Source organism: Chenopodium album, chromosome 25, assembly GCF_948465745.1.
Source record: "Chenopodium album chromosome 25, dcCheAlbu1.1, whole genome shotgun sequence".
NCBI classification, from domain to species: domain Eukaryota; kingdom Viridiplantae; phylum Streptophyta; class Magnoliopsida; order Caryophyllales; family Amaranthaceae; genus Chenopodium; species Chenopodium album.
The window spans coordinates 21,941,868-21,967,687 of NC_137858.1; the positions used below are offsets into that span (position 1 = coordinate 21,941,868).

General features: G+C 37.6%; 4 protein-coding genes across 4 annotated transcripts; 1 reads left to right on the top strand and 3 right to left on the bottom strand.

The window, feature by feature from the left end:
- Positions 1-348: 348 nt before the first annotated feature.
- On the top strand, positions 349-8,243 carry LOC145613271 (metal transporter Nramp2-like). The gene is made up of 4 exons (XM_081668344.1): positions 349-1,115; positions 2,081-2,226; positions 2,333-2,985; positions 7,543-8,243. Exons 1-4 carry the CDS (start codon positions 535-537, stop codon positions 7,765-7,767), a joined length of 1,605 nt encoding a protein of 534 aa, XP_081524470.1. The 5' UTR covers positions 349-534; the 3' UTR covers positions 7,768-8,243.
- Positions 8,244-12,794: 4,551 nt separating this feature from the next.
- LOC145613880 (uncharacterized) lies at positions 12,795-13,175 on the bottom strand. The gene has a single exon (XM_081668918.1). The coding sequence runs from the start codon at positions 13,173-13,175 to the stop codon at positions 12,795-12,797; it is 381 nt and encodes a 126-aa protein (XP_081525044.1).
- A 156-nt stretch (positions 13,176-13,331) lies between these two features.
- LOC145613881 (uncharacterized) lies at positions 13,332-13,721 on the bottom strand. Its single transcript, XM_081668919.1, has one exon. It carries the CDS (start codon positions 13,719-13,721, stop codon positions 13,332-13,334), a length of 390 nt encoding a protein of 129 aa, XP_081525045.1.
- Positions 13,722-13,787: 66 nt separating this feature from the next.
- LOC145613882 (uncharacterized) lies at positions 13,788-14,387 on the bottom strand. Its single transcript, XM_081668920.1, has one exon. The coding sequence runs from the start codon at positions 14,385-14,387 to the stop codon at positions 13,788-13,790; it is 600 nt and encodes a 199-aa protein (XP_081525046.1).
- Between the last annotated feature and the right edge of the window lie 11,433 nt (positions 14,388-25,820).

Sequence of the window (25,820 nt, forward strand, 5' to 3'; positions counted from 1 at the left end):
AATTGAAACCTTTAAACAAACTCGGAGAGTTAATTGGGTGGAAAAAGTGAAAAAAGTGGGCTCCGATAACGTCTTAATTGGACGGAAAATGTTCATGGGTAATGTTACCCAAATGTTTTCAAACTTGTGGGTAATTCTGCACAAATAAAAAAAAAATGAGTAGTTGTTCACAAATAACCCTATCTTTAGGGTAGTTCTACACAAAATTTCCAAAGTTTAAATCCCAAAGACATTCACCTTAAACTCACTTATCAATTGAAAGAATCCAACTCAGCTAAGTCCAAGTCACAAGTTATAACGCCACGAGCACAACACAAGCCACCCCTTAACCGCAAGTCCACCGTTACCTTCAATTTAGACAATTAAACAGCGACGTCTTTCGTTCCTAAATTCTCGACTAAATCTCGCTTTTGAAATCTCCTGACAAAATCATAATACCTGTGCTTCATCCTCTACTAGTTAATCTTTATCACCATATAGCTCAATTTCTGGTCAATATATTCGGTCCATTTTCAGAATCCATTGAACCACTGAATGATGATGGAATCAACAGCTGAATTCAATGACGATGATAAATTTTCAGAATCCAATCAACTTTTACCCCATAACCCAAAAAAACCAATCGAATTATTCGAAGAACTTGAGGATGATTCAGAAGTTGCGTACGAATCCGGCGACAAAATATGCATAGAAGATTTCGATGTCGAATCCCTAAGTGATTACACAACTCCAGGACCCTTTTCATGGAAGAAACTATGGCGATTTACTGGTCCAGGGTTTTTGATGAGTATAGCATTTTTAGATCCCGGTAATTTAGAAGGGGATCTACAAGCAGGAGCTATTGCTGGGTATTCATTGTTGTGGCTATTGCTTTGGGCTACGGCAATGGGGCTTTTGATTCAGCTACTTTCGGCTCGAATCGGAGTCGCTACTGGTAAACATTTAGCTGAGCTTTGTAGAGAGGAATACCCGAATTGGGCGCGATACTTGTTGTGGATCATGGCAGAAATCGCTCTCATTGGGGCGGATATTCAAGAGGTTATTGGAAGTGCAATTGCTATTCAGATACTTAGTCGTGGGATTTTACCCCTTTGGGCTGGTGTTATTATCACCGCGTCTGACTGGTGAGTTTTAATATATTTTCTTCAACTATTCTTAAATTTATGAGCTAGTCTATGAACAACCGACATTTAGTAATCATGTTTATGTTTGTAGCTCCATTTTGAATGATCAAGGCATATATACTTGCATCTCTTCTGAGTAATATTTGTTTGTTCTACAGTTGTAAATCTGTCCTGACATTGCTCTTGTAATAGGGTACATATAATTGTACTTTGATTTATTGGATACAACCATGATTTTGGACATTGGTACAGAATTTAATGTACCAAAGTACATGTATGAATAAATAAAAAAAGGCCTTGAATGTTGCTAATTATCGTTAAAATGAGTTCAGAACAATCCCTATCCCTTTGGTCCTGGTATGGTTTCTTTGTGTAGTTGAGTACTCTTCTTTATATATATATATTTTCGTGTGTGTCGGTGGGGATTCTACATGCCAATGTTTTTACTTGAATTTGTATGTATAAACTGGGCATGGCTAATCATTGACTTACTAAATCTTTGATGTGAACAATCAATCAATCAATCAATCAATCAAAGCCTTAATCCCAAAAGTGGGGTCGGCTAACATGAACCAAATTTGATTATTCCGTGTAGTCATCAACATAAATCTTTCTCCTCCATCCCTTACGATCCAAAACTTCATCCTCACGTAAATCCATGCACTTCATATCCTTCCTCACTCCTTCCAACCAAGTCATCTTTGGTCTCCCTCTTCCTCGTTTAATCCCTCCATGGTCCCACTCTTCCACTCTTCGCACCGGTGCACCCTCGGGTCTCCGTCTTACATGTCCAAACCAACGCAGACGATTTTCCCTTAATTTATCTACAATGCCCGCCACACCTACTTTCTTGCGAATAACCTCATTTCTGATTCTATCTCTTAAAGTGTTTCCACACATCCACCTTAACATGCGCATTTCCGTAACCTCCATCTTTTTAATATGCTCTTTCTTAGAGTTTCATGTTTCATGTTTTTATTTCTTGAGAACTACGGAGTGAGGAAACTAGAAGCTGTTTTTGCAGTTCTCATTGGGACAATGGCTCTGTCATTTGCTTGGATGTTTGCTGATGCAAAGCCCAGCGGAAAGGAACTTCTTATAGGTAATTACACATTGATAGTTTATCCTAGTCATAGTTTGTGCTTGGCTGCTGGCCTCGTCTGCATTTAGCAAATGCATAATGTAACATGTTGACACTGCTTTTCCAGGTGTCCTAGTACCTAAACTAAGCTCAAAAACTATCCGGCAAGCTGTTGGAGTTGTTGGTTGTGTCATAATGCCCCACAATGTTTTCTTGCATTCTGCATTGGTGCAGTCGAGGAAAATAGATCCCAAGAAGAAGGGACATGTACAGGAGGCCCTTAACTATTACTCAATTGAGTCCACCATAGCCCTTCTAGTTTCTTTCATGATAAATTTATTCTTGACCACCGTATTTGCTAAGGGATTTTATGGCATTAAACAAGCGAGTAGCATTGGCTTGGTGAATGCTGGACAATACTTGGAGGAGAAATACGGAGGAGGATTATTGCCAATTTTGTACATATGGGGGATTGGGTTATTGTCTGCTGGGCAGAGTAGCACCATAACTGGCACTTATGCTGGGCAGTTTATCATGGGAGGTTTTCTCGACCTTCGCTTGAAGAAATGGCTTAGAGCATTAATCACACGAAGTTTTGCTATAGTGCCAACTATGATTATTGCTATAGTTTTTAATACATCTGAAGCTACATTGGATGTTTTGAATGAATGGCTTAATGTGCTCCAATCTATACAAATACCATTTGCTCTTATCCCACTTCTTACCTTAGTGGCAAAAGAGGAAGTGATGGCTTCTTTCAAAGTTGGGCCAATTCTTCAGGTATGTGATACTTGTGCTACTTCCTATAAGATGCTTTGATGTTTAGTTTGACCTTGATACATGACAACAATATTCTAATTGTTGGAGATGCTGAATATTCTTTTCGTCAAATCACAAGGTCATTACCATTGATGCTCTTTACTTATTTGAACACTGCTCTTTCCATAGTATTAAATACTAAAGACGATGGAGCCAATTATGGCTGTAGACTGAACAACCTTATCTTCTTCGACTAACATTCTTTTTACTCTTGATATGAGGAAATACTATGGTTCTGATTGAGTTCATCGAAGTAGAGCCATGTGTTTTTTTTTTTCTTGTTAGTTCGATAGTAATGATCTTGAAAGCCATCGTTTTAGGGATGAGATTGTGGAACAAACTAAAACATTTTGTGTGCTGTCAATTGTCTGAACTAGTGATAAGATTATGGAAGAAAGAAGATGCAGTGTTACTATGTCTACTTCTATAGGATGTGTAATATTGTGTTGCTTGTTCACAGCCTTCTGGTTTTTTTGAATTAATTAAGTGCCTGCTAATTAGGAAAAGGAATTAGGTTATGACTGAACCGATCATTTTAGTAAACAATATTGCAATTTGTTACTTAACCACCTTGCAGTGTGCTCATACACCTTAATGAATCTATTGTAAAAGCTAGTCTCTTATTCTATTTTTTTGCCAGCATTACTGAGAATTTTGTGCAATTATTCTGCCTTTTTGGGGAGGGGGGGGGGGGGGAAGGAATCAATAAACTCTATCTTTTTATTTGTTTGGTTTTATTCATGGAATGAAATCACTTGAATTTGTGTGTTTGAGAAATGTCATGAAAATCGATACTAAAAGTTGTAAAGCGGTAATTTATAGGTGGATAACATTACCCTCAAATAAAGGTAAATGTTACCTAGACCCTTTAGTCAAAGCACTCAATAACAATAATGGTTTATTGGTCTGTGTCCATAAAAAAAATACTGTTACAAAACATGCTCTAATTTACTCATATGGAATTGTTACATTTTCAACGAACATCATAAAGTAGCAAAATTAGTAATAATTACTAGTAGGAGGTTGGTAGGGTTTAGCCCTGTGTATTTTATGTGTCTATAAAGTCAATGAGCTACAACTGCATCGTTGATAATTACTGTAGAATGTAGCAATACTAAGGATAATGAACTGTGAAATAGAAAGATCTGTACTTTCATCTGTTTGTAAATTACAAATGAAGAACAAAAAAATAGAAAAGAAAGTCTAGAAACAATAAATAGATATCCATTGACCAAACAGCAGTATAGACTATAGAATTAATTAGGATATTTTTACTAGTGTGTAGTTAGCCTTGCATAGTTGCATTTTAACTTAAATATTATTTTATATTAGGTGATAACATAAGATGTTCTTCAATGGAGAAGAAGAAAATGAAGTGATGTGCTTATAGGTCTACTTAAATTTACCGCTAGACAAAAGAAGTTGGTTGTGATTACACATTTTCAGCCTGAGAATGAAATGACAATACCTGCTTATGACCTAGATCAGAACATTATGGACCCAATCGGAATGTTTCATTTCACATAACTAATAGCATTTCTTGATTCCTATTGATTTATGCTAGAATGTTTCTCAAAGGTTCTCTGATGTTGCTGATAGCCTGATACATTGGTTTTTTTCTTTATTTCCTTTTTTTTTTTATTATCTTTTTATTTTTTAAAATTTTATTATTTTTTTAATTTTTTTTTATTGAAGACAATAAAATTTTATTTGGTGACATACTGACATGTAGATATTATCATTAAAACAGATATAAGAACAAATGACTAGGAAAACAAGAATACCCCTGATCTCATAACCGAGCATCCTAGATGCCTAGTCAAGTGACTAGCGTTGAGGAATATGAAGCTACACCATTAGGAAGGATGTTAAAATTAACTCTATCAAACACCATGGCAGAAGGTGTTGCAGCATCCCTTTGTCAGCACTCTCATTTCATAGGCACAAAACAAGTGTCAACCATTTTTAGGAAAAGTTTGTGCATATCCAAATAATCTTGGAAAATTTAACAACAACAAACCAACCTTTGCCCCATTCTCCCAAAATGGACCATTCTTTAAATCATCTCAAAATAGACAGAAGTTTGCATGTTCTCTCCCAAAATGAACCAAGCAGGTCACCCTACCTCTTATACCAGGTAAAAAACCACTTGCCATTAAATCATTGGTGAGAGTTTTTTTTTTATTTTTAATTTTGATAATTTTTACAGAAAATAAATAAATAAATAAATAAATAAATAAATCCCTTTCCCACCACTGTCAGCCCCCTCCCCCCTCCCAACCAACCACCCACTACACCACCACAACCATCACTTCCACCCACTACACCACCACCTATATACACTACCGGAAACAACCACCATAGAAACCAACATACAACCACCAAACCACCAAAATCACCAGACCAACCAACGCAACCACCATAACAACCCATCTGAAAACACCGAAACCACCTACCAACACACCAAAAATACCGAAACCACCATACCAGTTCAGCAAAAACACTGAAACCACCATACCAAGCCACTGAAAGTACCATACCAACCCACCCCACTAACACCAAGATCCAAAAACCCACTACCCGGAACCTGCCATAATCATCCTCACCAACACCAAGATCCGAAACCACCCCACCGAAATCCTTAATTTTTCAATTTTCCAATTCTTTTTTTCTTTTTACATCAATTTCTCACTTTTTTGGATTTAGGGATTGTCGGTTTGGGGTTTCATGGGGAGCGGGGTATGGTCGAAAAATGCAGTGGAAATGGGAGGGGGAGTGGTGGTTGGAAAGGGGATGGTCGAAAATGGGAGGTGAAGCCGTGAAGGGGGAGGGGGAGTGGTGGCGAGAGTGGTCTTTTTTTTTTTTTTTGTGTGTGTGTTTTTTTATTGTTTTGTTAATTTGTAAAAAAATAATTAAAGGCTTTTCATTAAAAAAAAAAAAAAAAGATCATTAAAGGAAAATTAAAAAAAAATGACTAGTTGGTCATTTGGTTTCATTTTGGGAGAAAAAATGCAAACTTTTTGTCTATTTTTTTTGGGAGAATGGGGCAAAGGTTGGTTCGTTGTTGTTAAAATTTTCAATAATCTATTGCTAAAACTTTGGTGATTGCAGTACTTTTGTTGACGTGCTGCATTGGTAGTCTCAATAGAACCTTAATTTTCAATAGCATAAGGATTATGTTTATGCTTTTTCTTTGGGAAAATAATTATGTGGACTTGGTTGACAATAATATTATTGTAATCCTTTGGTTTACATGTATAGCCAAGACTATGTTGATCATAATGATCCTTTTAAACAACTTTTGTGAACACGTGCCAACCGACGTTATGTTGAATATAGTGGCTCTAATTTTCTTATAATGATTTTTTTTATTATATTGACTAGCATATTAAAACTTTCATTATAAAATATATTAAATCTCTTATAAACTTTATTATAACACAATGACTTTTATTTTTAAAAATGGACCTTTTATTAGATATTTCCAACCAGCGAAAACACCCTGTCACATTTGCTACCCGTTTAAAAAAATATTTTATTTTGCTACCACACAAATGCCTAAAAAATATATTTCACTACCACATGACTTTGCCGTTACTGTTTCCGTTAGTTGGGTGTAGCCACCGTTCAACCACACTTGCAACCACCCCTCCACTTCAGTGCCAACCCCTCCCCCATGCTGGCGGCGGCACCGAAAAGGGTAAGGGAAGGGGAGGGGGGTCGATTTGGGTGGAGCAACTACGGAGAAGGGGCCAATTCTGGTGGAGAAAGGGGAAAAAAGGTGGTTTTCGGTGGGGATCGGAGCAGGGGAAAAAGGTGGTTTCCGGCGGAGGTTGGCTGCGTAGGGTGGGGGAAAGGAGGAGGGTGGGTTTGCGTCGGCGCTGGCCGCCGGCAGGGGGGAGCCGGGGAGGGGGAGGGGGCGACAGTCTAGGTGGAGGGGGTGGCTGGGTTACTTTGTTTTTTGTTTTTTTAATTTTTTTTTTTTTTTTTTTTTTTTTTTTTTTTTTTTTGAATAAACTTAGATTCCATTAAGTGGTAGTGAAATTATAATTATGTGATTTTAGGTGGTACTAAAATAAAATATTTTTAAAAACGGGTAGCAAATGTGACATATGGTGCTTTCGCTGGTAGTAAATGTCAATTTTTCCTTTTTATTAATAGGAAAAATTGAAATAAATAATCACACCTTTCACTGGTATTCCCAAAACAATCCCACTTATTGATTTTTTCAAAACAATCCCACCTTTGCCCCCATTAATGTAGACTAGAGGTTGATGCCAGAATTGCTGTCCATATACCATGTATTACTGATTATTTATTTGTCTTTGCTGCATATTTATCATGCTTTTAACTCTATTTTACGGAGTACTGTTTAAAGATGATTTACTCAAGTCACTCAAGATGCATTCATTTTATTCTACCCACCTCTATTTTCATGCTTAATCCGAGATCAAACATTAATTAGCTGACAGCTATGAGAAGCCAACTGATTACTTCTTATATATTTTGTTTTTCCAGAGGATTTCATGGACTGTGGCTGCGCTTGTCATTGTCATCAATGGTTACCTCCTCCTCGATTTTTTTATGTCTGAAGTGAATGGACTGTTGTTTGGATCCGTAGTTTGTGCTATAACATTAGCATATGTTACATTCATTATCTACCTAGTTACTCGTGATGGTGTCCTTTCTTCAACGTGGTCAAATTTGATATCTGGAAAAAGCTCCATTTGTGCTGGTAATTAGACAGAAAGAGTCCTTGTCCGTGGCAAGATTGTTTAAGATAGAAAAGTATGCCCATATGCTTCTCAACCAATCAATGCGAACAGGGTTATTAATTCGCAAATTTTGGTCCTTTGCGTACTCCTGCCATTCTTTTTTAAGCTTGACATGCAGGAGCTCTCGAGCAAATGAAAACTACAAGCATAAAGGATATAGTACAGTACAAAGATAGATGATACACCTGACATTAGTTTATAGGATTTCAAGAATCTGCAAGTGTAACATTATATTTTTTGTTTTTTTTTTTTTTTTTAATTTTAGAGGAAGGGGGTTGCGGGGGTGTTGAAGTGGATAAGGTTCAACTATAGAAGATTGTTGTGCTATATGCATCATATCATGTGAATTTTTTGTATGTAATATGGATTAATGTTATGAATAGCTGCTGTCTATCCTTGTCAGTGGCAAAATATCAATCGTCACCTCACAAGTGTTACAATCCATTACTAGGGATAATTTTGACACAACTTGCACCCCATCCAACACTAATTTGGGGAGAATGAAAATAGAAGCCTTATATACAATGTTCTACCAATATAAGACAACTTCTTGCAGCCTCTAGTTCTATTTCTGATTTCGAAGTACGGATAGTTTGTCGCCCTCAGCTAAGAACTTCAAGATTATCTATCGTTTCCCATGGGGTGTGAATAACCAACTCCCTATTAATTACATTGAGAACCAATCCTCAAATCCCTTCAAGTCTTTTAATCTATCTGTTTCAGGCGTGGATCCAAGGGTTCTGCTGGGTGAGCTGGGTCCCGTTAACAACCTACACACGGCAGCACACGTAAACTACCCTCGGGGGTGGCTCGAGGAACCCCCTTCCGAAACTTAAGTTAGAGAGTGTTTAGAGAGAGAGAGAGTGTACTTAGAGAGATATAGAAAGTATAATAACTTGAGTGTCTAACCTCTTTTCCGTTGTACTTTACCCTCTATTTATAGGTGTACAATCTCCTTGATGGAGAGTTCAGTTTGATCAGCTCTGCGGGCTGACTCCATCGGGCTGAAGAGCCCTTCTTGGTTGCTTTCTCGGCGGTGAGTGCGCACCCTGGGGGCTGGGCGATAGTTCAGCGGGAGCTATCCTATACAACTAGCCCCTCAAAAGGTGGTATGAGGTCACTCATGCCGACTCTTTTTTTATGCAGCGTAGCCTTCTTAACTGAGCCCAACTGGAAAGAATAGCTCATCAGGAGCTATCCCCTACAACTAGCCCCTCAAGAGATGGCGTGAGGTTTATTCATGCCAGCTATTATGAGCGTGTAGCCTTATCGGTCGTGGCTCAACGGGTCGTCTGGCTGAATTATCCTGCATGCTCCTATCCCCTCAAGTCTCTAGGTTGTTGCTGCGACCCGGAGACTTTAGGATGTCAGGTCCTGTCTTTGATGGCGATGCTATTGTTGTTCTTTGGATTTTGTGATGGCTCAGTTTCTGCCCGCTGGGCGCACATTCGGTCGTGGCTTGTTGGGACTGTAGGAGGATTTTTTATATTACTCCCGCTGAAGCCTGGGAAATGACGAGCTCGCGGAGAGGAATTTCGTTTACTCTCGCTGAAGTCTGAGAAATGACGAGCTCGCGGAGAGGATTTTCGATCACTCCCGCTGAAGTGCACGTGTTTTATTTTGGCGGGAACAGTGTTTGCATGGGTAGGACACGTGTTGATGATCCAGGCCTTGAAGTGACATGGCGGTTTGGCTTTGCTTCGTGCCTAACCGCCCCTTTACTCCGTATTAAATTCACTGTCCCCCTTTTTACTCACTTCTTTTACTTCTCTTATTTTTTTCATCTTCCCTTCTTTATTACTTTCATTTCAAAATTTTCGCTCTTCATTTTTCCTCTTCAGACGCTCGTGTTTCTCCATTGTTGTGGTAAGTTTCTACTTCTTTTATCCTTGTTTTGCCTTAATTTTCTACTATTTTTGTCTTTCTCTTCCCTATTCTTACTTCTTTACTGATTTGCTTGTCTTTTGCCTTTCTTGGTTGCACTTTTGAACTCCGTTTCGCTCAGGCCTTTGCGTTCGCCATTGTTGTTGTACTCTGTTGTGTCTGCAACTTTTTCTCTTAAAGGTACTTACTTTGTACCTTTTTGTTGTATGTATTTTCCCAATTTTACTTCTTATTGCTTTTTTCTTCACAAGATTGTATCTTTTGATTCGCCCCAATTGTCACTACCCAATTTTTTCTCCCTTCTTGTTGTTGTAATTGCGTTCTTGATTCTTTCCCTTATTCCTTCATTACTCTTGTTTCCTAAACTTATTTTTGATTTTCTGCGCCCCATTGCTTTTTCTTCTCTTTGTGGGCTTTTGTCTTTGTAGATTTCACAATGTCTAACGCTTTTGATAGTCAGAACATGAGTGAGCCTCACGCGGCCACTGGATCGGATTCTCCTTCCCGATCCTCTCTTTTAGGTGAGCGCCTGGCGCACACTTCCCCTGTTTTTTCTTCTTCATCCCCCACTCCTATACAAATGGTTATGTGTAGACACTCATTTGTGTCTCCCCAAAACCAAACCCAGTGATGAATGCCTTTCACGTCAAACCATAATCCAATGAGGTGAAAGTGTGAAAAGTCAAGTGTTGCGGTTAGTTTTATTAAAATCTTTCTTTCTGTTTTCGAAAATCCACTCTATTTTATAAAAACGTCCAATCAAGTTTAGTTTAGTCCATGATAAGGGTCCAATAATGGTGTAGTTGGATGAAGCTTAAAAAGACCTTTCCAACGATATATTATAAGCCCAATTCCGATGAATAATGAGGAAGTTATGGCCAAAATACTAAATTGGGCCCAAACCGGATTTTACCTACGACCCAATGATCATGTGGAGGATCCAAAGGTTTAATCTTATTCCTAAACTAATTAGGATTGATTAGAATCTTCTATAAGATTCTAAAATATCTTAATTATCCTTTTTTGAAAAGATAAGATCATAGAATTTGATTTAAATATAAACTTTCCTTCTTTAAAGACTTTCCTTTTTTAAGTCCTAATTCTATTCGAATTTAAACATGTTCAAAGACAGTCAGATATTATTTTCGTGCCCCATGTGTTTTTATCCAAATTTTATATGGTTGGATAGATCTTGAAATCATCTTTCCAATGATATATTATAATATTGAATCCGAGCTATCACGAAAAAGATATGATAGGAATACGAAACTCTATCCAAAACTGACACCCTTTTACTATTTCGGCCATATCATTTTATCTACACAATATTTTAATCTGATTTTAATTGCATTAGAAAATAGACTTCAAGAGCTTTCCAACGACATATTATATGCCTTATTTGGACTTCTGGATCAAAAGATATGATAAAAACAAAATTCGTAAAAACTGCTGTCTACGAGTTTTATTTCGATTCGAATTTGGATTCTTTTCTTATTCTTCGACCCTCTTTTTTCAGGTCATATATCCCCTTTTTTAATCATCTACAATCTTCAAATTTCATCAACTCTCATTCAGAATCAACAATCATCTATTCTCTCTCTATTCTCTCTTGAGCAATATATTCTTTTTTTCTCTCTCTCTTTCTAAACCAACCTCTTATTAAACACAATTCCGCACTCACAATACTTAGAATCATCTAGCCAAATTCGAAGTTGCCTTCGCCCTAGACGTGCAAGGTTTATACTTTTCTGAGTGTTTGGTCCCAAATCCAGTCTAAACTTTTTAACTCTTTTCTTTCAATTCTTTAATTTAATTCTTTAATCTTTATTATTTTCATTGAAGTTTACTAACTTGTGTATTTTGTTATTAGAAAGAGGTACGAGGCTTCAAAGTATGTAATCTTATTACTCTCTTTCAATGTAGAAAGCATGTTTATTAATGTTTAATTCCTAGTATCATGTTAGGATGTTATTAGTGCTTTCTAGTATCATGTTAGGATGTTTTTAATGCTTTCTAGAATCATGTTTAGGATGCTCTTTATTGTTTCTAATATTATATAACATGTTAGTACCATGTTAGGTTTAAAGCTTTGATCTTTATTGCTTAGTGACATGCTAGGATTTGTTATTAATCTTGTTAGTATCATTCCTAGGATCTTGCTATTATTATTAAGCTTTATTATGCCTTATCATGATTATGATTATATTATGATTATTATTATTTATGCTTATTATTATGTTGCTTGATATTATATTATTTATTTTATTATTATTGCTTGATCGAGCCTTTTATGCTTGTTAAAGGGAATTGGTACTTGAAATCACGCTTAATAAGATAATTAATAATTTGGTTTAGGCTAATATGATTTTAATTCAAGTGATCGCCAATAATAGTTTTATTTGTGCATTAATATTTAACCAACATAGATAAACAGGTTTAGGGTTAACCTAATGTTTGCATGTTAGTAAAATAGCGCACATGAATACGAGTAGAACAAAGTAGAGGCCTATTTTATAGGGCGGGTCCTTTCTTTTGTAGATTGGATTCGTACCCTCATCCCCGAACCCTATTTGGTTCAATACCTTATGGAGTTGACGATCTCCTGGATCGTTTTTGGGTTTACAAGTTCCTGGATCCTAAAACTTGTTGGCGACTCTTTTGCTCTAGCTTTCTTCCCTTTGGAACGCCACCATACTTTAGTGTATGATCACAGTGGGGTTCAAGCTTGGGGTTATAGTGCTGGAAATATTCCCTAGATTATGCCTTTTTACTTTCCCCCTGCTGCGAGCAGGACGGGTACTATTGCGACTCTTAGTGCTGCATCTGGGTCAGGCAATAGTCGTCCCGCTGAGGGTAGTGCCTTTCGCCCTTTTTAGCGCAAGCCCCGCCCTGATTTCTTTGATCCGTATTGCGAGCGGGTGCTCATGTTGGGTGGGATTCCTTTGTCCCATCTCACCCGTTTGATGATGCGCGTAATGCGCCATAAATAGTTAGCTGACGCTGTCAATGCTAATCCCCCTAACGTGTCTCTTGTTAGTCCCATTCCCCATGTTCAGCCTTTAAACAGTTTTGCTTGGCTTATGACATGGCTTATGTGAATCGGTTTGACCATTATGTAGTGCGGGGTGGCGGGAATGATACTTCATCACCATCTCCCTCTCCAGCTGTTCGAACGAGCAGGAAGTCTAGCTCTTCCAGCATGCGTTTTTCGTTTCCTTGTTGTTCATAGTGCTGTATCCTCAGGCTGGGAATTTGCACTTCCACTAGGATAACTGCATCAGCCCCATAGGCTAGGGTGAAAGGGCTTTTACCAGTAGACTCTTTCTCAGTATTTCTGTTTACCCATAAGACCTCTAGGACTAGATCGGCCCATAGGCCCTTGTATTCCTCCAGCTTCCTCTGCAGGGCTGTTAGGATCAGCTTTTTTGCTGCTTCTGCCTGGCCATTACTATGCGGGTGGCAGACTGAGGCACTTGCATACTTGGTGCCCATGTCCTCCAGATAATCCTTAATCGTTGATCATGTCGCAGTCGAATTGGCACCCATGGTCAAAGACTATGCACTGTGGCACCCCGAATCTTGTGATGATGTTTTTTCATATGAACGTCCGCACTTGGGTTGCCTTTATGTACTTGATCGGTTCAGCCTCTATACAGTGGTGAATGGTTCCAATATGTCAATTCCCAACTGAGCGAACGAGGTCGGGCTGTGGATTGTGGTCAGATCATTTGCTAGCTGGTTTATGACTGGGGAGTACTTTTGACTTTTGTCGCACTTTTTCACATATGCCAGCGCGTCTTGAGGTAGGGTTGGCCAATATGCACCCCTTCTTAGAATTTCTACCCCTAATGCTTTTCCACCAATGTGGTTAGCACATATTCCTGAGTGGGCTTCTTCCATAATGCTTTCCTGATCCCATTCTAGGATACACCTCAGTAGTGGTTTTGAGAAGCTCTTCTTGTTGAGTTCTCCATTCATCACCACGTACCAATTGGCGTCTTTCTTCACTTTCTTAGCTTGTACTTCATCGTCAGGCATCGAGCCATGAACTTTGTATGCCAGAATGTCTGTGAACCAAGCTCGTTGCCGCCCAATGCAGTTCACCTACTCCTTTTCAGCGATACTGCTTTCTTTCAGGACTTCCACCATCACCGTCCTCGTAAGGCTCTGCAGGGTGGAACTGGCTAACTTTGAAAAAGCGTCAGCTTGGGAGTTTCCCGCTCTGGGGACCAAGTCTATCTGGAAGTGAATTAGCTGGGCTACTAGTTCTTTTATTTTAGTCACATACTTTATCATGGTGGATTCCCTAATCTCGTACGCCCCCTTTAGTTGACTTGCAACAAGCTGAGAGTCAGTTTGCAGATGGACTTTCCTGGCTCCGGCTGCGATACTCATACGCAGGCCTGCCAGCGCTGGCTCATAATCTGCCTCGTTGTTTAACGCTTTGAATTTGAAATTTATGGCATACTCAAATACATTTCCTTCTGGGGTTGTCATTATGATTCCTGCTCCACTCCCTGTTTGGACTGAGGATCCATCTACTTCTACCTTCCAGATCCCAACGTCGTTTTCCTTCTCCTCGTAAGAGGCTTCCACGATGAAATCTGCTAAAGCTTGTGCCTTGATAGCTGCTCTAAGCTTGACCTCAAGCTCATACTCAGAGAGCTCGATGGCCCATTTCAAGAGTCTGCCTGATGCGTCCATTTTTTGCAACGCTTTCTCCAGCGGGTAATTTGTCAGAATTTGTATTATGTGTGCATCAAAATATGGTTATAACTTCCTTGCTGTTGTAACCACTGCGAAGGCCAGCTTTTCCACTAGCGGGTACCTTTGCTCAGCCTCAGTCAGGACGTTACTCACAAAGTATATTGGTCGTTGCTGCTTTTTCCTTTCCACCAGGAGAACAGCTGCGATTGTTTGAATCAATTCAGAAATGTACAACTGTAGTTTTTCCCACAACTCCGAGCTGATCATTGTTGGGAGCTTAGTCAGAAGCTCCTTAATCCCCTCAAAAGCTTCCTTCTCTGCGGCTCCCCACTTAAATTCTCTGTTCCCTTTCAATAGCTGGTAGAATGGAAAGGCTTTGTCGGCTGACTTACTGATGAACCTGGTCAAAGCAGCCATTCTGCCTGTCAATCGCATGATGTCCTCGATACACTTAGGCTCAGGTAGGCTTAGGACAGCCTCAACCTTCTCCGGATTTGGGTTTATTCCTCTTTCGCTAACTAGGAAGCCTAAGAACATCCTTGAACTCACCCCGAAAACACATTTTTTTGGATTGAGTTTGATGTTGTATTTGTTCAAAGTGGCAAATGTTTCTTCTAGATCCATGATATGCCCAGTTTGCGTAACGCTCTTGACAATTGAGTCGTCCACATATATTTCCACATTTCTGCCCTTCTGGTGCATGAACACTCTATCCATTGTCTTTTAAAAAGTTTCTCCCGCATTCTTCAACCCGAAGGGCATAGCTATGTAATTGTACACTCCCCTTTCAGTGATGAATGCGGTCTTCTGTCTGTTTAGGTTGTGCAGGCTGATCTAACGGTATCTTGAGAAGGCGTCCATGAATCTCAACAAGGCATGCCCACTGGTTGATCTTATCTTATAAAGCATATAATATATCGTTGGAAATCTTATTAAGTCTATGTTCCAGCCCAATTAGAATTAGGTCAAAATAATATGTAGATTTTAAGATATAGCCACTTTAGTGAAAGGGTGTCGGTTTTGGGTCAAGTTTAGTGTTTTGCTCATTTCTTCTTCATTTTAGATCGGAATTGGGCTTATAATATACCGTTGGAAAGCTTATTTCAAGGCCTATCCAAACAAATAATATTTGGATCAAAATTATAGGGCCAAGAAATCAGGTTAGCTCGATTTTTTGATGTGGACACGAAAAGAGGAAAATAACTTATTGTTTGGGGAAATGGGCTAAGAAATGTGTTGGTTTATGGAATGTATTGGTTTGGATATGGATTTAAGCACTCCAAATATTAAATACTTAACTCGACCAATAATGGCGTTGAAAGGTTGTTCATCATTGGGTTTGATTTTGGGGAGACATTTTTAGATGTCCATAGTAACGTCAAAAATTATTTACAAGATCCAATGTTTGATGATTGTAGGGAATTTTGAGACAATCAAAATTTTAGAGTATGCTTCATTATTAAGTTAACTCATCCCATGATTAATACAATTATGAATTTTACAAATAACCAAATAAATCATTTAATCATCCAATGAAAATTAACTTATACAACTGGGACCCTACCAGTTTGAATTTTTCAAACATCTAATTAATTTAATGCAATCCAATATTCAAACTTAAGCATGAATAACATGAATTTTAAATCGATTTTCACTTTAGGGTTTTAGTAGTCAAGATCTAAGCCATTTATCCAATAATGATTCAATCTTGGCGGCCAATAATAACATTCCAACACTGACCAAGTCACTTAAAACAATCCAATTGCACACTTAACTAAATTCAAGTTTCTGTTGAATTTTGAGCACTCTAAATTAATCATCCAAAAATTACAAGTTTAATGTATTGATTATAGCATAAGTGTAGTAGATTAAATATGCAATCACTCACATAATCAACATATATATGCCATAATTAATTAAAAAATTTATATGCCAAATATTTAAAAAAATTTATATGTCAAATATTTTAAAAATTTCTCGTTTTAAACGAAAAAACCCTCTAAAAAACATGTTTCTAGGTGGATTTTGGCTTCTGAAAGTCGTTAATTAACCACTTTGTGCATAATGTTTGATTAAGAATGCATTTTCCACCCAAAAATCACTACTATTTGGTGGTAGTCTAGATTTTAATCCCATTAGTTATTTTTTATCGTGAAAATTAAATGCAAGAGGCTCATGATATCGCTGTACGGTTTTACGGAGTTCCAAACACCGTGCAGAATCTAAAACCCGCCCTAGACCCATGCATAGTAATTATAATGAATTTCATACAAATATATAAACACGTAATTAGATTAACGGGATCAAGGAATATACCCTTGAAGCATGCTTCACCACTACACGAACTCGATCTTTAAACTCCACGCCCAAGGAAGCAAAAACTGCAAATATGAGCTCCTCCAATTTTGCACACCCTTGTGCCTAAACTTGGTATTTTTTTAGTAGCTTAGAAAAAATCACAACACAACTAAGAAAATCAAACTCAAGGTTTTCTCACTTTTATGGGGTATTTAAAGAGGTGTGATCTCCATCAAGAATCTAAACCCTAGTGTAGGAAATATTTCAAGCATCATAACCCCAAGCTTGAACCCCACTGTGATCATACACTTAAGCATGGTGGCGTCCAAAGGGAAAGAAAAGAGAGCAAAAGAGTTGCCAACAAGTTTTAGGAACTTGTAAACCGTTCACATGGTGAAGGTTACACCCCTTAACGATCCATGAGATCATCAACTCCATAAGATCTTGAACCAAATAGGGTTCGGGAATGAGGGTACGAATTGAATCTACAAAAGAAAGGACCCGCCCTATAAAATAGGCCTCTACTTTATTCTACTCGTATTCATGTGCACTTTTTGACTAACATGCAAACATTAGGTTAACCCTAAACCTGTTTAATCTATGTTAGTTGATTATTAATGCACAAATAAAACTATTATTGGCGATCACTTGAATTAAAATAATATTAGCCTAAATAAAATTATTAATTATCTTATAAAGCATGATTTCAAGTACAAATTCCCTTTAAACATATAAAAAGCGTGATCAAGCAATAACGATAAATATAAATCAAGCAACATAATAATAATAAACATAATAATCAAAATCATGTTAATAATAATGCTTAAATATAATAGCAAGATCCTAGGCATGATATCAACAAGATTAATAACCAATCCTAGCATGTTACTAAGCAATAAAGATCAAAGCTTTAAACCTAACATGGTACTAACATGCTATTAGAAAGCATAAAAGGCACCCTAAACATGATACTAGAAAGCGTTAAAAACATCCTAACATGATACTAGGAATTAAACAATATAAGCATGCTTTCTTCATTAAAATAGGGAGTAAGCTAATAACTTACTTTGAAACCTCGTACCTCTTTCTAATAACAAAATACACGCATTAGTATACTTCAATGAAAATAATAAATCAAAGAATTAAATTAAAGAATTGAAATAAAGAGTTAAAAAGTTTAGACTGGATTTGGGACCAAACCCTCAGAAAAGTATAAACCTTTCACGTCTAGGGCGAAGGGAACTTCGAACTTGGCTAGGTGTTTCAAAATCTTGTGTATGTGGAATTGTGTTTGTAAAAACTAGTTTAAAAAGAGAGAGAAAGAAAGCATTTATTGCTCAAGAAAGAATAGAGAGAATGAAGTGATTGTGGATAATAGTTGATGATTGTGAATTATAGTTGATGAGAGTTGATTGTAGATGTAGATGATTAAAAAACGGAGATTCGGGACCCTATTTATAATAAAAATAGTCCGGAAAAGTATAGAATTTGATAAGGAATAAAACTACAAGCTGTCGTAGCAAAACCACTCTGTCGCTTGGCGACAGAGTCTGTCACGTGGTGACAAGGCTTGTCGCGTAGCGACAGGCCTGTCGTTTGGCGACAACCTTGTTTTCACGCGCTTTCCACGCGGGATTCAATTTTTAACCAAATTTGATCTATGGAATCCGTGCAGAAGCTAAAATCGCATTTTAATAAAATAATATTTTATTCTAAATGAAACTTATTAGAATATTATTAATTCTAACTCTATTAGGATTTAAAAGAACCTTCGAGTGAATTCTAGAAGAATATAATTATTCCTAGTAATTTTAGGAATAATAATTAACATTGGGCCCTCCTCTAGATCATTGGGCCGTATGTAAAGATCAAACCGGGCCTAATTTAGTATTTTGGCCATAGCTTCCTCATTATTCGTCGGAATTGGGCTTATAATATATCGTTGGAAAGCTCTTTTCGAGCCCCATCTAACTACACTATTATTGGAGCTTTGTCATGGACCAAACAAAACTGGATTGGCTATTTTTATAAAATAGAGTTGTTTTCAATAACAGAAAGAAAGACTTTTAATAAAAACTAACCGCAACACTTGACTTTTCACACTTTCAGTTCATTCGATTATGGATTGAGGCGAAAGGTATTCATCACTGGATTTTGTTTTAGGTTGACACCCAGTGGAGTCGCCAAAAAAACTGTTGGGAATATTAAAAGCACCATAACCACAAGCTTGAACCCCACTATGATCATACACTTAAGCATGGTCTCGTCCAAAGGGAAAGAAAAGCGAGCAAAAGAGTCGCCAACAAGTTTTAGGAACTTGTAAACCGTTCACGAGATGAAGGTTACACCCCTTAACGATCCATGCGATCGTCAACTCTATAAGGTCTTGAACCAAATACGGTTCGGGGATGAGAGTACGAATCCAATCTACAAAAGAAAGGACCCGCCCTATAAAATAAGCCTGTACTTTATTCTACTCGTATTCATATGCGCTTTTTGACTACCATGCAAACATTAAGTTAACCCTAAACCTGTTTAATCTATGTTGGTTAAATATTAATGCACAAATAAAACTATTATTGGCGATCACTTGAATTAAAATAACATTAGCCTAAATAAAATTATTAAGCATGATTTCAAGTACAAATTCCCTTTAAACATATAAAAGGCGTAACCAAGCAATAACAATATATATAAATCAAGCAACATAATAATAATAAACATAATAATAAAAATATTGTTAATAATAAAGCTTAAATATAATAGCAAGATCCTAGTCATGATACTAACAAGATTAATAACCAATCCTAGCATGTTATTAAACAATAAAGATCAAAGCTTTAAACCCAACATGGTACTAACATGCTATTAGAAAGCATAAAAGGCACCCTAAACATGATACTAGAAAGCATTAAAAACATCCTAACATGATACTAGGAATTAAACAATATAAGCATGCTTTCTTCATTAAAATAGGGAGTAAGCTAATTACTTACTTTGAAACCTCGTACCTCTTTCTAATAATAAAATACACGCATTAGTAAACTTTAATGAAAAAAAAAATTCAAAGAATTAAATTAAATAATTGAAATTATGAGTTAAAAAGTTTAGACTGGATTTGGGACCAAACCCCCAGGAAAGTCTAAACCTTTCACGTCTAGGGCGAAGGCAACTTCGAACTTGACTAGGTGTATCAAAATCTTGTGTATGCGGAATTGTGTTTGTAAAAGCTAGTTTACAAAGAGAGAGAAAGAAAGCATGTATTTCTCAAGAGAGAATAGAGAGAATTAGGTGATTGTGAATGACAGTTGATGAGAGTTGATGATTGTGAATTATATTTGATGATAATTGATTGTAGATGGAGATGATTAAAAAACGGAGATTCGGGACCCAATTTATAATAAAAAATAGTCCGGAAAAGTATAGAATTCGATAAGGAATAAAACTACAAGCTGTCGCCGCAAAAACCACTCTGTCGCTTGGCGACAGAGTGTGTCGCGTGGCGACAAGGCTTGTCGCGTAGCGACAGGCCTGTCATTTAGCGACAACCTGGTTTTCACGCGCTTTCCACGCGGAATCCAATTTTTAACCAAATATTATATATGGAATCCGTGCAGAAGCTAAAATCGCATTTTAATAAAATAATATTTTATTAAGAATTAAACTAATCAAAATATAATTATTAATTCTAACTCTATTAGTATTTAAAAGAACCTTCTTGAGAATTCTAGAAGACTATAATTAATCCTAGTAATTTTAGGAATAATAGTTAACATTGGGCCCTCCTCTAGATCATTGGGCCGCACGTAAAGATCAAACCGGGCCCAGTGTAGTATTTTGGCCATAACTTCCTCATTATTAATCGGAATTGGGCTTAGAATATATCGTTGGAAAGCACTTTTCGAGCCCCATCCAACTACACTATTATTGGACCCTTTTCACAGACCAAACTAAACTGGATTAAACTGGCTATTTTTATAAAATAGAGTTGTTTTCAAAAAATAGAAAGAAAGAATTTTAATAAAAATTAACCGCAACACTTGACATTTCACACTTTCACTTCATTCAATTATGGTTCGACGCGAAAGGTATTCATCATTGGGTTTGGTTTTGGGGAGACACAAATGGGTGTCTACAGAAGCCCCCACTTTGACTGAGTTTGGAGAAACGCATGTTTCGAAAACAATAGTCAAAGTATCGATAGGGACGGAGAATGATTCAGAACGTTCTGCGATCCTAAGTCATTCTTGTAACGCCGATACCTGCAAACTAGCGTTAGTTCAACAGATTAAGAGAGTTAAGAAACGCATATCTTGCACCGTCGAGCACACGTATCTGAATTAACCGTTTTGCTGTTGTACTTTGTTTTGACAACCTTCCACAAGCTAGAGAATGCCATCTCGCCTGAAGACTGCTACGCTTGTAACTGCCTCCAATTTCCGCTGTTGATAATCATCCGCAAGCTAGGTAACACTATCGAAGATTGTTTTGCTTGAAAAGATCCTCTTCCGCTTTGTGACCATCTTCCACATCTTAGGGAACACGATCGAAGATAACTTCGCTTGAAATCACCTTCATGATAATATTCCGATGAAAATTATCGAAGACTTACGCTTGTCGATCTATTAAAGTTCGCTTTGCTTCCGCTATGCCATTACGTTGGCACTTTTGCTACTTGTGAACCATTACGTCGGTGCTTTTGCTGTATATGAACCATTATGTTGGTGCCTTTGTAATGAGCCAATGTTTAGGCGCTTTAAGCGAAGTGAGACGATCTTTTTACCAGGTCGATCACTTGATTTAATCATAATCGAGCCGATTATTAAATCATGTCAAATTGCTTAGAGGGGCTAACTGGCGTACCAAGGAACCCAAACTGCTGCACGAGGCTCACATAACCAAAATATGGAGCTGGAACTACTTGTCGCCGCGTTTTGTGCTTGTCCCTATGCGACAGACCTTGTCGCCGCGAAACAAACCTGTCGTTTGGTGACAGGGTCGGGTATTTTAAATATCCGCCCTTTCTTCTTCATTTTGCTACTTGATATGTCCATTTTATATAGAGATTTACCCCCGTCCCTTGGTCGTAATTAGTAGTGTTTTTGGCTCTTTTGAGCCACTTTTATTACTAATTGGTGTTTTCTAGTGTTTTTGTAGTCTTTGCTGAGTTTTGTAGGAAATTGCGTCTGTGGAGCATTTTCTCGGGTTTTTCATGGAGCGACTACGAGAATGAGGGAGCACGACCTTCATTGAAGCCCAAGGCCGGCTAGAGTCATCAAGCCAGTGATTAAGGGCTCGGTATTTGGAATACCGAGGTTTTTGGATCGAGTATTCAAGACCCGAAGGGGAGATCCGGATTGGGCCGAGGACTCGAGCCCAATTAAAGTCCAAGCCTCGAGGAGCAACAAGGGCCCGATCGGGCAAGACCTAGAACGATCGGGCAAGGCAGCAGCAAACCGTGTGCGTGGCCAAGGCACTCCTGATCGTGCGAGACTTAGCACGATCGGGCGAGGCTGCTGTGAAGAGAGTGCGAGCAAAAAGGTACGCCCGATCGGGCGGCCCTTAGCCTATCGGGCGCGTGTTTCTGGGAAGCTTTGTTAGACGAAGCACTTAGTTTCTAATTATGAGTTGTTTTGTTTTCGTTTAAGTACGTTTTAGGATAATTATTTTTACTTACTCTTTTCTCTTAACTTTCTCTCTCTACTTAGTAATTTTCTCTCTCTAGACTTTTCTCTCAACTTTTCCCTTGTTCTTGAGTACTTTGTAATTCCGCCGATTCGGTACGATTTCTACTTTAATCAATTTCAGTAATTTCTTCCTTTCAATTCCTCATGTCTTATTTTATTCCTTTGCATGTTTTAGATTTAATTATGTCTCAGTAGTTTAATTCTAGGGTTTATGGGGATCCATAATTAATATGAAGGGATAGTTTGTTATTATTGATTATTGATATTGCATGATAATTTCTTATTCAATTGTTTTAATTCTTTGCAATTAGATTATGAATCGAGCAGATGTTAATTTAATATTAAAGGCTATTTTCAATAGGAACTTAGATCTAGTAAATTGTGAGAGCCTGTTAGATCTATGTTGATTAATAAATTGCGAGAGCCTGTTAATCATGTTATTTGTGCAATGTTGATTAGTTGATTGTTATGTTTTATCCCGGAATATTAATTATTGGTGAACCTCTGACCCTAGGCCTTCTTATTATCGACTTTCTCTCTAAACTCAATCTTCGTAGTATAGTTTCACATTAAAAACAACAAATTGGTTACTTTAATAATTTAGATTATATCAATTAATTAGGAGTAGAAAGACTAGTTTCCCTGTAGATTCGACCCTAGTTCCCTATCTACTTTAGTTAGAGGACTTAGGTATTACTTTTGATTAGGGGATACGACTTTACCCTGTCACTACTGCTCTGCTTTTTTGCATTTTCTCAAAAATTTTGATCTCCTTGTTCTTACTCATTTCTCAGTCGAATTCGCTCAAACTTGTTGCAAATCGAAGCTTATCACATCTATTTTCCCGATCTATACAAGTTTTACGCAAACTCACTCCGGTTTTTTATGAATTATGCATTCTTATTCACGAAATTTCGAAAAATTCAAAACTTGTCTTGCTTAATTTGCTTTGTTTGTTGAATTTTATGCCATGAATTTCCTTGATTATGCTTGTATATTGCTTTGGGAGTATTTTGAGACTTGTTTGACTTAATTTGGTGAAGAAACGAACGATTCACCATTGTTGGACCTTTCGAGGTCGTGAAGAACAATGTGACCCGTTCTTTGCGTTTTTACTAGCTTTTCTCGTACAATTTGTCACAATATTTGCCATAGTAATGCAAGAAATTGTTTGGTTGCTTGAAAATGCTAATTATGCTTAGTTGAATTTGTGCTCTGTTTTAGTACTACGTACTCTTTTTTTTGCAAACATAGTATCATGCGACTAGGCGAACTTTAGATACTATAAAGCCTTGAATTTTAATTAATTTGCACAATAAAGCATGGCTAGACGACGCCGTTCTGGTTCTCAGTCGAGGGACTGATGGGTGTCATTTATGGCACCCATTTTGATGAGCATTTAGGTTGTTTTCTCCTTCCTTTTATGGATTTCATGCTTAATAAATGCTTAGTTTTACGCTTTGTTGCTTTGTTTTACCTTTCATCTCTTATTTTGTAGCTTTCGTGTATTTCGTTGGTTTTCTAGCCTTTCTCCTTTATTTCCTCTATTTTCGTGGTTGTAGGTATTGTACGAGGTTTGGGTCTTGATTTTTGTGATCCACTTAGGTGGAGGAAGCTTTTGGATCGAGCTCATGGCATTTGGAAAGCTCAAGATGCAAGGAAGTGGAAGTTCCAAGTCTTGGCTCTTGCGCTCGCATGCCGTGCTACCATTAAAGGGTGGTGTACCCACCAATCTAAATCCTAAGCTACTGCCACTCCTAGTGTTCATCACCATCATAAGTCATGCATCCATAGCGAACGCACGAAGCCGCGAGAAATCAAAGGAACCCAGCTGGGTGCGGCCGCGCACGAGGGTGGTGTGGCCGGGCACCAGGGTGGTGCAGCTGCGCAACAAGGTGGTGCGAGCGCACCCTATGGTGGTGCGGGCGCACCTCCCCTGCTGCCCGGGCGCGCCTCCATAGGTTCTTTACGCTCGGTTTTATGTGATTTCGCGCCTCTATAAATATCTTTTGGAACCCGATTTTTGCAAGCAAGTTTTATATTGGATTTTGATCATATTCTTAGCTTAGTTGAGAACTACTCTATCTAGATTTAGGGTTAGTTTTAGGAGTAGATTTTAGAGAGAGAAAGTGAGGAATTTCAATGGTGATTGAGAGATTGAAGATTCAATGGTGACAATTGTATTGGAGATCTTCTCTATTATGAATGAGCATTTCTAAACTCTATCTCATTTATTATTTTGTTTAGTATTCATGTTTGGATTGTTTGATTTTAATTGGAATTTGATGATTGATATTTGATTAGTGTAATTGTTCTTCTTAGATTGTTGATTTCTTTAGTTGTTTGTTGATTTGATGATGTTGTTAGAGTAGTTGTTTGGTTAGGGATATGGTGAAGCTTGTATGATGTAATGGATTTATTTAAATTGGGGATAATTGATGGAGTTGTGATGTGATTAAATTGGTTGATTGATGTTGTGCATGTGTGTGATTAATTAAAGAGTAGCTAATTTTGATTGTTGCAATAGATTGCATTGTAAGTTCACATTGATACGGACCAATGATTTGTGGCTTACATTCACACGATTGAGGTGTTTTGGGATGTTTCCTAGCTAGAGTTTATCGTATTTCATGCTAGTAAGACCTCTAAGAGAATAGCTTGATATGCTCTTTTGGTTGCATGATTGATCTTCCCTCACATTGCTTGACTTAGTCGACTTTCCTATCCCAATTTGTTACGTTCATTGCTATTATTTGCGAATCCTAATCCCTAGCACTCTATTTTTTTGGTTTCTTTATCTTAGTAGTTTTTAGTGTCCTCTTCTATCATCAGACTTCGACCTAGCTTAGGCATATAATTGAAAGCACTTAGACATTACCGTTCCTTTGGGTTCGACCCTTGACTTACCTCTATACTTGTATTTAGGTTTGTTGAGTGTTTACAAATTTTGTTTGGCTTAGGGAGGATTAGTCCAACGACCTAGTTCACCCCACGCCAAAATGGCGCTGTTGTTGGGGAACGGTGTCTATGTTTGAGTGTTTTTGATTGCTTGAGTCTAGGTCATTGTTTATACTTTTCTTTTATTTGATTTTTGTTTGCTTTGTAAAAATGGCACATTTTTCTTTTCCTCAATATGTTGGTGAGTCTTTTCATGCTTTTTTCAATAGACTTATAAGGTTCTTGAACTACAATCATTGTAGTTATGGGGAGGCTTCTGAGATTTGGTATTTTAGTTTGAATGAACAAACTAGGAATGAAGTTGAATGCATGCATAATGGGAGATTTAGAGCATTGTCAATTGATGGTGCTTGGGATTTTTATGTTCGGTTTGCTAGGGGTGAATATAATAGGGGTAATCATGTTTCCAATTTTGATGTGCAATGTGTTAATTCTTCCAATGCTAGCATGATTACCCATCATTTGTCACATGATACCATAGTTGAAC

What these genes read in the sequence shown, in the direction of transcription:
- LOC145613881 (XM_081668919.1), bottom strand. Translation starts at nt 13,721, where the DNA reads ATGCCTGACGATGAAGTACAAGCTAAGAAAGTGAAGAAAGACGCCAAT.
- LOC145613271 (XM_081668344.1), top strand. Translation starts at nt 535, where the DNA reads ATGATGATGGAATCAACAGCTGAATTCAATGACGATGATAAATTTTCA. An exon ending in GCTGGTGTTATTATCACCGC is followed by an intron (nt 1,116 to 2,080) that starts GTCTGACTGGTG and finishes GCTCTTTCTTAG; the next exon opens with AGTTTCATGTTTCATGTTTT. An exon ending in CGGAAAGGAACTTCTTATAG is followed by an intron (nt 2,227 to 2,332) that starts GTAATTACACAT and finishes CTGCTTTTCCAG; the next exon opens with GTGTCCTAGTACCTAAACTA.
- LOC145613880 (XM_081668918.1), bottom strand. Translation starts at nt 13,175, where the DNA reads ATGGGCACCAAGTATGCAAGTGCCTCAGTCTGCCACCCGCATAGTAAT.
- LOC145613882 (XM_081668920.1), bottom strand. Translation starts at nt 14,387, where the DNA reads ATGGACGCATCAGGCAGACTCTTGAAATGGGCCATCGAGCTCTCTGAG.